A 12,779-nucleotide genomic window follows, 5' to 3' on the forward strand; every position below is an offset into this window, starting at 1 on the left:
CTATGGAGCTAATAAAATACATTGTTAAGTGACTACATGAGGTGAATATAGGGCAGGAGACACCATGCTGGGGAGGTTATTGAAGGGCAAATATGTATGAAGGACCTAAAATAATAATTACATAAAAATCCAGCATGCATGAGAACAATGGGGGCATTCACAGCATATTACAATCATGGTAATTAGGGAATGAGGAAAGAAATACAATATATTATCAAACATTCAATACAATAAAATGTGATATTAAAGGATACAAATCTTACCTTCATATACTCCTTCTGCAGGACCTGGATGATGGCAGAACAGGTCTCTGGGATAATGATACCCAGAGCCTGGGGGGGAGATGCCTGTCGAGAACTTCAAGTCCTGCAGGCTTCTCCCTGTGGCCAAATACCGCAGGGTAGCGACCAACCTCTGCTCCGGAGTGATGGCTTGCTTCATGCAGGTATCCTGCCTGCTGATATAGGGGGTCAGCGAAGCCAACAAACGGTGAAACACGGGGTCCGTCATCTGGAGAAAGTTCCTGAAATCATCAGGATTATTCTCACGGATCTCACGGAGCAAAGGCATATGAGAGAACTGGTCACGCTGAAGCAACCAATTCTTGGTCCATGAACTCCTCCCCACCCTGTTCATGGACTGGACTTGTGTCAAGGTCAGAACCCCAACACCAAGCCCCCGCACAGCACGAACTCTACGAGGAGTACGCATACGAAACATGGCTAGAAAACGGTCGGCTGCTCAGAACGAAGTAACAGAACGCACTGAAGAACAGCAAGGCCTGTGAAGAGCGACCTGAAAAACAGTAACGAACGAACAAGACAATGACTACCTAAAGTCACGCGGAACTTGCTGCACGCACTGAAGAGCAGATACAAACCCACAAGCACAAACTGAACGGCAGAAAACGATCTTCAAGCCACGAGTCTGAAAAAGCGCGAATCGTCTCTCACCAAACTTTTACTAACACGAGATTAGCAAAAGGAGCCCAAATGGTGCCGCGCTTGGTTCTGAACCGGCCTTTTCTAGTCTTGTCGTACGTGGTGTACGTGACCGCGTGGTTGGCGATTGGAAATTCCGACAACTTTGTGCGATCGTGTGTAGGCAAAACAAGTTTGAGCCAACATCCGTTGGAAAAAATCCTAGGATTTTGTTGTCGGAATGTCCGAACAAAGTCCGACCGTGTGTACGCCCTATTAGTGTTGGACACGGATGAAGGACTAAAGCAGGCCACTGACAAGTAAAAAAAATGAACAGAATTTGTGTCGATCATCGAATTGTTTGTTTTTTGCATCATTAGTGAGCCAGCCGCGACAGACGATTTTCGTGCCACAATCCAAAGTTCCTAATCTAACATGCTGGTTTATTTTTTGTTTTTTTTTAGGAAATCAAAAAAAATGATGGCACAATCGTATGAGCCATTTTCGTTTTTTGATTGAACTTTTTTTGGATCTGTCTATGGCCTGCTTTAGGGGAGTATATCTGACTTCACAAGGTATAGGGGAAGCTTAAAAGCCTAAGGCCAGTTCACACTGGTGCACTGTGGTCTGGCCGCAGCGCAGGTGTATTCACAGTTTTTGCCCGTTTTTACCCATGGTTTTAGCCACATTCCCATAGACTTCTTTCAAGTCAGATGTTTTTGTCGTGTTTTCTGAAAGTGCACCAAAGATGCAGCATGATGGACTTTTGGTACATTTTCAGAAAACACGGCAAAAACACAGGACCTATTAGAAATCGTTGAAACAGTGGCTAAAACCCAGGATACACCTGTGCTGCAGTCAAACTGCAGCATAGCAGTGTTAGTCGGCACCAATAGAATGTGTTAGAGGTGGGTGAGATGGAGGGCTGGTAGAAAAAGTAATGTTTTTGCCCTGAGTGGGTAGCCAAGGTGCAGTAAAGCAGGTATAGCTGTGTTTTTTTGCCAGCGCCCTGACAAAGGACAGGCAGCATCCAGTGGACAGTGTCAGCAGGGCAGTGAATGGTGTCAGTAGTTTTTTATTTTTATGTATTTATTTTTTTACAATTTAATTTGTTTTTTATTTTTTTTCACAATGCTTTTTGGGGGGAGGGGGTTGGTGCAGTGGATAGTGTCAGTAGGGCATAGGGCAAGTGGTTTTTTTTTTTTTTATTATATAATTTTTTTTACAATTTTATTTTGTATACATTTTTTTACAATGTTTTATTAATGTTTTTAATACTTATTACAATTTTTTAAATCAGCCCTATTGGTGGGGCTTTGGTGAGATATCAGGGGTCTAAACACACCCCTGACATCTCCCCTTTTGAGACAGAGAAAGGGACTGAGGACACAGATTCCCCAGTCCCTTTCTCTGCTGTCTCAGCATTGAAGATGAATGGACAGGAGACAGCAGCTCCTGTCCATTCATAAACTGAAGCATGAGTTTACTCACTATGTCTAATTAAGAAAAGGAAGGAGGCGGTAAATTACATATTTACCGGCCCCTTCCTCCGCTCTGCATCCTGACAGATTCCCCCGCCCCCCCCCACATCCGGCAGGAGAGGGGAGGAGAGAAGCTGGCTGCAGGGCATGAGGGGGGAACAGAGGAGAAGGACAGGGGACCGGAGGAGCAGCCAGAGAAGGACAGGGGGCCGGAGGAGGAGGACAGGGGACCAGAGGAGCAGCCAGAGCACACAGGGTTGGAGGACTGGGGACCCGAGGAGCACATGGGGGAAGATGGGGAGAACGGGGAAAAGGAAGCCACAGGGAACAGCCAGGAATGATCGGTGTGGTGGGGAACAGCTGTGAGCACCGATCTTCCTGCATGTTTTTTTAGCTCACAGCCGCAGGAGGGAGAGGGGGAGAAGTGGCTGTCATCTAAAAAGCCATGCAGGGAGATTGGTGCTCACAGCTGTTCCCTGCCGCAGCGATCATCCCTGGCTGTGAACCAGGTGACTATACGCCACTGAGGTTGTCACTGAAACCGGCCCACTGCACCATCAGCCCACCGGGAAACTCCCATTAGTCCTCATGGCCAGCACATGCCTGGGTCTCCTGCAGATCTGTCAGTGTATTGGCTTGTTCATACCTCAAAGTCTGGCGTCACTTCAGGTTCCCGGGCCATAATAAATCTTCTTTTTTTTTTTTTTTTAAAGCAAAAGTTAATTTTTATTTTATTTTTTTATTTTGCTTTTAAAGGTAAAAGAAAGATTTTGGGTCTTTTTGACCCCAGATCTCTCAATAAAGAGGACCTGTCATCCTTATTTCTATTACAAGGGATGTTTACATTCCTTGTAATAGGAATAAAAGTGATAAAAAATTAAAGAAATATAAAGGGACAGTGTAAAAATAAAAAGTAAAATAAATAAGGAAAAAAAAAAGTAAAGCTCCCCGTTCCTCCGTGCTCACGCTCAGAAGTGATTGCATATGTAAATCACACAAGCACATGTAAACGGTGTTCAAACCACATATGTGAGGTGTCACCGCGAATGTTAGAGCGAGAGCAATAATTCTAGCACAAGACCTCCTCTGTAACTCTAAACAGGTAACCTGTAAAAAAAATGTAGGCGCCGCCTATGAACATTTTTAAGTACCGTAGTTTGTCACCATTCCACAAGCGTGCACAATTTTTAAGGGTGATATATTAGGTATCTGTTTACTCGGTGTAACATCAGCTTTCACATTATACAGAAACTTGAGGTAAATATTGTGTCTTGTTTTTTAAAAAAAATTGCGTTTGAAAGGCTGCTGCGCAAAAACTGTGTGACATAAAATATTGCAACAATCACCATTTTATTCTCTAGGGTCTCTGCTAAAAAAAATATATATATATATATATATATATATAATGTTCTAAGTAATTTTCTAGCAAAAAATACTGATTTCAACCTTTAAACAAAAAGTTCCAGAAAAGGCTTGATCTTCAAGTGGTTAAAGGGTAACTCCACTTTTGTGCGAAAAAAAAAATATATAAAAAATTAATATAGCATATACAATTGTGACAAAAGTTGTATTGTAATTGAATTTTAATTTAAAAATACCTTTCCTTTTCAATCTGCAGCTTCTGTAATTTTCTGTAAAATGCCATGCAGTATGGCTACCTGGAGGTGTTCTGTACACAGAATGTGTACAGAACGCGCCCCAGAAAAATCATTTGCTGCTTGTGTGATTGGCTCACTGATTTTCTCAGACAACTACACTAAGATACAAGTCAGATTTCAGGTATCCCCTGCAACAAAAATATTTCTGTGCTATTATTATAGGCTTGGGATGGAATTGTGTTGCCGATATAGAAAAAAGCCAGCAGAGGGTGCCAAAAAGATAGTGTGAATGAGTGTAATGTGTGGAACTGCATAGGAAAGGGAAAGGATTGATGGAAGCCTGCATCTCTCAGCCAATACAGCTTGCCGATAGATTCAGGGGTCTGGAGCTTTAACAGACAGGTGGAGCTTCGAGGAAAGCAGGAGTTTGGGTGGGTTAACGTTCCTCCCTTACACTTTCGTTCAGTTTTCTATGCCGGCTCCATCCACCCCCCCAATCTTATCCCGGCTCCATCCAGCCCAGATCCTATCTTGGCTCCATCCACCACCCAGATCCCATCCCGACTCCATCCACCCCGATCCCATCCCAACTCCATCCACCACCCAGATCCCATCCCGGCTCAATCCACCCCCAATCCCATCCTGGCTCCATCCACCCCTCGATTCCATTCACTCCCCTGATCCCATCCAGGCTCCATCTACCACCCCGGCTCTATTCATCCCCTGATCCTATCCTGGCTCCATCCATCTCAGCTCTATCCATCCCCTGATCCTATCCTGGCTCCATCCATCCCCCCGATTCCATCCCGGCTCTAACCATCCCCTGATCCTATCCTGGCTCCATCCATCCCCCTGATCCCATCCCGGCTCTATCCATCCCCTGATCCTATCCTGGCTCCATCAATCCCCCTGATCCCATCCCAGCTCTATCCATCCCCTGATCCTATCCTGGTTCCATTCACCCCCCCAATCCCATCCCGGCTCTATCCATCCCCCCAATCCCATCCTGGCTCTATTCATACAGTGATCCTATCCTGTCTCCATTCATCCACCCGGATTCCACCCTGGGTCTATCCACCCCCCCAATCCCACCCTGGCTCTATCCATCCCTCCGATCCCACCCTGGCTCTATCCATCCCCTAATCCTATCCTTGCTCCATCCACCCCCCTGATCCCATCCCGACTCTATCCATCCCCTGATTTTATCCTGGCTCCATCCATCCCCCTGATCCCACCCTGGCTCTGTCCATCTCCTGATCCTATCATGGCTCCATCCACCCCCCCAATCCCCCCTGGCTCTATCCATCCCCTGATCCTATCCTGGCTCTATCCATCCCCCCATCTCTCCCTGGCTCTATCCATCCCCTGATCCTATCCTGGCTCCATCCATCCCCCTGATTCCACCCTGGCTCCATCCATCCCCCCTGGCTCTATCCATCCCCTGATCCTACCCTGGCTCCATCAATCCCCCCGATCCCATCCCAGCTCTATCCATCCCCTGATCCTATCCTGGCTCCATCCCCCCTGATCCTATCCCGGCTCTATCTATCCCCTGATCCTACCCTGGCTCCACCCATCCCCCCCGATCCCACCTTGGCACCATCCATTCCCCCCCGATCCCATCCCGGCTCTATCCATCCCCTGATCCTATCCTGGCTCCACCCGTCCTGGCTCTATACATCCCCTGATCCTATTCTGGCTCCATCCATCCCCCCAATCCCATCCGGCTCTATCCATCCCCTGATCCCACCCTGGCTCCATCCATCCCCCCGATCCCATCCCGGCTCTATCCATCCCCTGATCCCACTCTGGCTCCATCCATCCCCCTGATCCCATCCCAGCTCTATCCATCCCCTGATCCCACCCTGGCTCCATCTGTCCCCCCGATCCCATCCCGGCTCTATCCATCCCCCCCGATCCCACCCTGGCACCATCCACCCCCCCATGGGCGTCCGCAGGTAGGGGCAAGGGGGGTCAAGTGCCCCCCCATGGAATCAGGGATTGGATCTTAAATTTAGTACAGTTGCGTCGCTATCGGGGGGCGGGCAGCCGGCACCTGGGTGCCACCTGCCAGTTGGGTGACACCATCAATGTGCTGTCAAGCACCCCCAGCAGTGTAGCGTGACTTTGGGCTCTTTTACCTGCTCAGTCCAGCAGAGAACTCGGCGCTGTGACAGGAGAAAGGCAAGCTGTGGGCTATCAGAGGTTTCCCCCGCTCGCCCCACCCCCCCCTTTCTCCTGTCAGGGAGAAGAGATGGCAGCTCTCACCAGGATCCCCACCCAGCTTCCTGCCCGCTCCGTTCCTTCCCTACTGGCCATAACTGAGGGCCAATCAAAGGAGACTACTAGAGGAGAGCATCATGGGACATGTAGTCCCAAAGATTGGTGGCCCCATTTTCCAAAGAGAGGAGGCTACAGCTCGATCAAGAGAGAGATTGAGAGACTGCAGCCTGGAAAAAAGCTGAGGGAGAGAGTGCTACAGGACAAAGAACGAGGAGTGTGCTGGGTGGAAGCCAGAGAGAGAACCATGCTGCCCAGCACCACCAGAGAGAGAGCCACGCTACCCAGTGTCACCAAAGATGGAGCCACTACCAGACATGCTACACTACTGACCAGAGTAGCCCCCGGGGAACCCAGATTGAGCGATTGTCCAGCCAGGGGGATCACTGCTGTATTTTCGCTGGATCTGGTAAAAAGGCCTGTCGGCCATTATCCATTATTTATCCTAGCGACTGTACTATGTCTGCAGTCTCTGACCATGATAATGTGATAATGACATTGTCGAAAAGGGACGGTGCATGGGTGGTCCTAAAATGATGCCCCCCCCCTGAAAAAAGTTTTGCGGACGCCCATGCACCCCCATCCCAGCTCTATCCACTGGGTGTGGGGGGTGACACCATGTTTTACCCCACCAGGTAACACCAACCCTAGTGATGCCATTGGCCAGGAGCACTGATGAGGGACCTGAGAAGAGCAGGTTTTGAACAGATCAGGTAAGTATAACATGTTTATTTTTTTAACAAAAAAAAGAGACTTTAGTATCTCTTTTGAATTTTATTTTTGTTTAGTTTTTGTCACTGAAAACATGCAGCTGGCAAAAACTATGAGGAAAATGTTTTGTGGAAGAAATGAACACTGACCTATTGAAGTGAATGGGGCAGTGTGGTGGTTCATGGTTTTCAGGATGAAAGAGCTGGTGAGGAGGCGACATATCACCTAATCAGGGGGCGAGTGAGGCCTACATCTATCTCCCCGCCATAGCATAGTGATAGGAATCTAATGTGTTATGGATGTGCTTATCAGCCTCCCATCCTCACAGCAGAGAAGGGGGAGGGGTGAGCACCATCTGTGTCCTAGGCTCCACTATTCGTGTCATTACAGTAGGAGCTCTCCAGTGCCAGTCTATTACCTGGATTACAGTAATCACCTGGATGACGTGTGGCCGGAGTTTCAGCAGCATCAGAGGCGGAAAGCCAACCAGCAGCTGAGAGGCACCGAGGGGAAGAGCAAAGGGCAGAGGCAAGGAGCGTCCCCATTACATCAGCGCCCCGGAAGACCCCTTTAACCAACGAGTCACCCCCCTCCGAGGGAAGAGCGGCCACACACGATCCGAAGGAAGAACATGGACGATCCGACACGATCACACTGAGCTTCGTACCGGGGAAGGGGGAGAGCCCGATCATCGCACGTGTACTCCACCAACTCTTCCCCGGCCTGGAGGAGCCCAGCTGGCAGCCATGGAGAGCTCCTCCGATCACCTCTGGAAACTTGGCCCCCTTCCCTCCCAGGGTGGACGGTGTGTGTAGGCTTGTCACCTCCGATCTCCTGGGATTCTTCTCTTCTCACTCCTCCGATACAAAGGGTTACTTTATGGGGGACATCACCCTTTGTGGACATGTTAAGGAAGGAATTACCTCTACCACAGGGCTGGGAGGAAGCCAGAGATGTAGATGGGAAGGTCTACTACATCGATCACACCAATCAAACTACCAGCTGGATAGACCCCAGGGACAGGTAAGGAGGGAGTCCTCTCTCATCCTTCTTCCTGATCAGCAGAAATCGTATAGAGGAACTTCACCCCCCCCCCAAAAATAAAACTTCTACACCAGACCATGGAGTCCAGTGTTGTTCTGCCATCTTTAACCTCTTCCCGCATCCCTTTAAGTCCTCATGCACACGGACGTTTTTACAGCTGCTTTTTTGAGCTTTTTTTGCAGCTTAAAAAGGCCTGTCTATGTTAGTCTATGGCTTCATGCCCACCTAGGCGTTTTTGAGCTGCAAGTGGCATAGGCGTTTTTAAGCTGTAAAAAAAACCCAGGACCAGTGGGTTCTGAGAGACTTTTTCAGCTGTAAAAACGCTCTAACGCTGAAAAACGCTCAAAAACGTCATTCACCAACGTTTTTTAGTGTTTTTGATCCATTAAAAAAAAAAAAAAAAAAATTTTGAAAAAAAAAAAAACGCTAAAAAACGCTATTGCAAAAACGCTGAAAAAAGTTAAAAAAAATCACTGCAAAGATACTGGCGTTTTCATAACGTTTTTTTAACAGCCTGTGTGCATGAGGGCTAAAAAGTTCTGAACCCCTGGGAGGGGCTGGAAGAATCTGCAATCATGCCACCATTTGTGATTGGCTGTCACAGTGGTCACGTGATCAGAAACCGTTCCCACCCGCTACTGATAATCTTGTCTTTGACAGCTTGGCCTCTGTGCTGTGAGCGTGTTCTCAGCACAGGAACGTTGGCCACCCAGCCACGCATGTGCGCAGTATGTGGACGTTAAAGACCCCCCCCCTTTGCCATGTTACACGGTCAGCAAGTGGTTAAAGTGGTTGTAAACCCTTTCAAAAAAATTCCAAAATAAAAACCTGCAAGACAAAGGCATAATGAGCTAGTATGCATAGCATACTAGCTCATTATGAATTACCTGAGATCGAAGCCCCCGCAGCGGTCCTCCTTCATCGCTCTGGCCGGCGACATCTCTCCGGGGGGTTACTTCCGGGTATCACGGCTCCAGCGCTGTGATTGGCCAGAGCCACAATTACCTCACTCCCATACAGGAGTCGCTGGTAACGGTACAGTACAACTGAAGCAATGGCACGTACGTGCCGTTGCTTTGGTTTGCTTAAGTGCGCTTGTGCCGATGACGTTGGCACGTGCAAATACAGGGATATCTCCTAAACAGTGCAGATTTAGGAGATATCCAGTGTAGCTACAGGTAGGCCTAATTATAGGCTTGCCTGTAGTATAAAGTGGTTGTAAAGGGTTTACAACCACTTTAATGGCGATCCAGCGCATGCAGACACGCTGCAAGTTCAAGGCTGGGTTCACACTAGTGCAAATTAGATGCAGATTTCCCCACGTCCAATTCACGTCAGGAGGCTGTGACTGACTCTCAATGGAGCCGGTTCACACAGCTCCGGGATGGTTGCAGAGCGGTTTGCAGAAGAGTCATGTGCGTCTTTTGGTCCATTTCAGGTCCACATCCAGCCAAAAATTCGGGCCTGATTCGTCCCTTAAAGGGGTTGTAAAGGTGTTTTTTTTTTTTTTTTAAAATAACAAACATGTCATACTTACCTTCACTGTGCAGCTCGTTCTGCACAGAGTGGCCCCGAACCTGGTCTTCTGGGGTCCTTCGGCGGCTGTCTCAGCTCCTCCCCGCAAGCATTTACCACCTTCATGCGAGCTCTCTCGCACGGTGGTGAGTGCTTGCGGGCGCGCTCCCGTGATACAGCCGGCGGCTATAGCCGCTCGCTGTATCACTCGGCCCCGCCCCCCGGCGCGCCGCGTCATCGGATGTGATTGACAGCAGCGCGAGCCAATGGCTGCGCTGCTTTCAATCCATCCACTGCAGCCAATCAGCGGCCAGGGTGAGCGGAGGAACAGATGTCGGGAACGCGAAGCTGACTTTCGAGGCGTCAGGTAAGTAAAACGGGGGTGCTGGGGGCGGCGGTTCTGTCAGAAGTTTTTTCACCTTAATGCATAGAATGCATTAAGGTGAAAAAACTTTTACCTTTACAACCCCTTTAAACAGAGAACAGGGATGCACCAGACCCAATGCTCCACACCACAGTATGAACCCAGCCTAAAAGTTTCAAAGTACCATTTAACCCCAGTTTGTACATGTTGAATACAGATCCTAATGGGAGTGCTGATGCTGGTGCCACGTTAAGCAAGCTGCTAGGGTTTTTTAAGAAGTGCTGAAGCCAGCTAGCAGCTTGTTTTAGGCCTGGTTCACACCTCTGTAGGTTACAGTTGATGCATATTCTAGGTGCATTTTTCAATACATGGTTTTTGATCCATTGAAGTCTATGGAACCAAAAACACAACCTGCTGGTCCCTGGCTCTTTCCATAAAAAGCATAGATGTGAATGTGGCCTATAGGAAACCATGTTAAATGGACTGTACTGTGTTTCTGCAAATCTAAACAAGCACTAAAAATTGCATAGGTGTGAACCAGGCCTTAAGCAGTAATCAACATTCATATTAGGATCTGCATTCAACAATTACAAACTGGAGCTGAATGGCACTTTAAAAGCATCAACAAAGCTTGCTGAAAGCTCTACAAATGCTTTATCAAAGCTTGCTGTTCACACTGCCCTAAGACCCCTTTCACAATGAGGCAGTTTTTAGGCATTTTAACACTAGAAATGGCCTCTAAATGGCGCCTGAAAACCGCCTCCCACTCCTTTCAGTGTGTCTTTTCATACTGGGACGGTGTGCTTGCGGGACGTTAGGAAAAGTCCTGCAAGCAGCACCTTTGGGGTGGTTTGGGAGCGCTGTATACGGCACTCCCAAAACGCCCTGCCCATTGAAATGAATGGCCAGAGCTTCCAAAGCTCCTGAAAAGCGCTTAGGAAGTGCCACAACACGGGCGTTTTTAACCCCTTTTCTGGGGTTAAAAGTGCCCCGCTAGCAGGCGAAAAGTGGCGCAAAAGCACTGCTAAAACGAGCAGCCGGCGCTCAGTGTGAAGCCTGTGTGAAACAGGCCTTTGATGGGTCTACATGGCATGTCTGCACAGGTATCAGATCCCTTCTCTGATGCGCAGACACACCATGGGCATCTACCAGTTCCTTAGCAGAGACACGCAGCATGTCTGCACATGCATGACATCTCACACCCACCTTGTGGGATGTTTACATTAATCCTCCCAGGAGGCCTTTTGTGAGACCTCATGCATACGCAGACACTCTGCAGGGCCTCTGGACATGCGCATGTGTCTGCAACATCATCCTCCCTTGAGCAAAGGTTCAGAAAGAAAATCAGCAATGTTAAAGTGTGTGTATGTGTGTATATTATTATGTATGTAGGAGAGAGGACCTTCATAGAATTGGTGAAGGTCTGCTTGAAACTTACCACACACTAGTAGATGTTCGTATGAAAACGCTGGTCCGTACATTTCATAATTCCAGAAGAGACTTGACAAATGTTGTGTAAACAAAAAAAAAAAAAAAGTTTCTTGAGCGAAAACCACATATACTGTTAGAAATTAATTTGTGGTAGAAAGGTTTCTCTATCTTGCGCCTTTGAAATTGCCGATCACTAGAGTTAAAAAAAAAATGGTCGATATGATTCCCACTAACGATTAGAAAATCAAACTAATGTTCGGGGGAAAAATAATACCTTCCCACTGGAATTCCACTAATGTGTGTTCAGCTTTATTGTATTTTGTATAGGGACCCTTTCATGACAATGGCATTCGTGTTTTTCCCATGATCTGTCATGGAGTAGAAGCATTGTTTAAGTGAAAAGGCATTCATTACAGAAAAGACATGCTCAGGGAATTCAATAAAGCATTAACAACACATTTCTGGTGGTGGTTCCCTTTAGAACTACCTGTGCCTAATTCAGGCAAGCATTTGTGCCAGTTTCATTAACATTACTGATGTGTACAACAGGTTGTTCCTACTACTGCCACCTAAGAACCTGTCCTATGGCAGCTACAAAATCTTAAAGCCCCTCTCTGGGATGAAATTGAATAATTGAAGAAAATCCCAGCCTATAGGGGCTCATCCGTAGAGGCCCATACAGAATAAAGAGCTGCTTACTTGTCCGGAGCAACCTGGAGGCACAAACAGGCAACCTGTGTTGGGTCTCGCACACACTGGGCATTCAGCCCCGCTGTCTGGAGCTCTGGCATTTACGTGCAGGCAGTAGGGAAAGGTGCTGTATCTAGCCCTACTGTCAGCAGCCTATCAAACTCTGAGAGGCTGACCGCTTCTGCGCCTGGACAGTGCACTTAACGGTAAAAAGTTTTAGTTCAGTATGAGCTCAGGGACAAATGCCCAAAATGCAAGAAGTCTGTTTCAGGCATTCATCTCTGGGCACATATTGCCCTAAACACGTACTGCTAGGTGCACTGTCCAGCTGTCAGCCTCTCCTAGTAATTGTCATGCTTTCAGCAGCATTGCTGGATGGAGTACCTTTACCCTCTGCCCACAGTTTAAGGCCAGAGCCCTATGCACACTGGGCATTTAGATCTTTAGTCACTGGAGACCCAGTGCCTGTATGGACTCACCGCACATCTGAGTTTGACAGGCATGTAGAGACAGGGGCATGGCCTTGGATACACGCTGCATTCAGGACTGTGCATCTGTCCCTGCATACCTGTCAAATGTGAACGTGTAGATGAGTCTGTTCAGTCACTGCTACTCCATTGACTACCACATGGAGCTGCACGCTGCTATTGGACCTGTGTGACTGACCCCTATAAAGGAACACAGTTTATACTTACCTGTGCTGCTGATCTTCACTTTCTACCACTTGCGGTGAGATGAGTAAGTC

General features: G+C 47.9%; 1 protein-coding gene across 5 annotated transcripts in view; it reads left to right on the forward strand.

Moving 5' to 3' along the window:
- The first annotated feature begins 7,337 nt into the window (after positions 1 to 7,337).
- WWC1 (WW and C2 domain containing 1) overlaps positions 7,338 to 12,779 on the forward strand; it is a 290,220-nt gene continuing 284,778 nt past the window's right edge. For 2 of the 5 annotated variants that reach the window (XM_073620705.1, XM_073620707.1), the window contains exon 1: positions 7,339 to 8,013. In XM_073620705.1, coding sequence (XP_073476806.1) covers positions 7,895 to 8,013 — 119 coding nt within the window. In that variant the 5' untranslated portion in view covers positions 7,339 to 7,894. Of the gene's footprint in view, positions 8,014 to 12,779 lie in introns of all 5 variants that reach the window. The other 3 variants (XM_073620708.1, XM_073620706.1, XM_073620710.1) reach the window with 3 other exon arrangements.

This window comes from Aquarana catesbeiana, linkage group LG03 (genome assembly GCF_042186555.1).
Source record: "Aquarana catesbeiana isolate 2022-GZ linkage group LG03, ASM4218655v1, whole genome shotgun sequence".
NCBI lineage: Eukaryota > Metazoa > Chordata > Amphibia > Anura > Ranidae > Aquarana > Aquarana catesbeiana.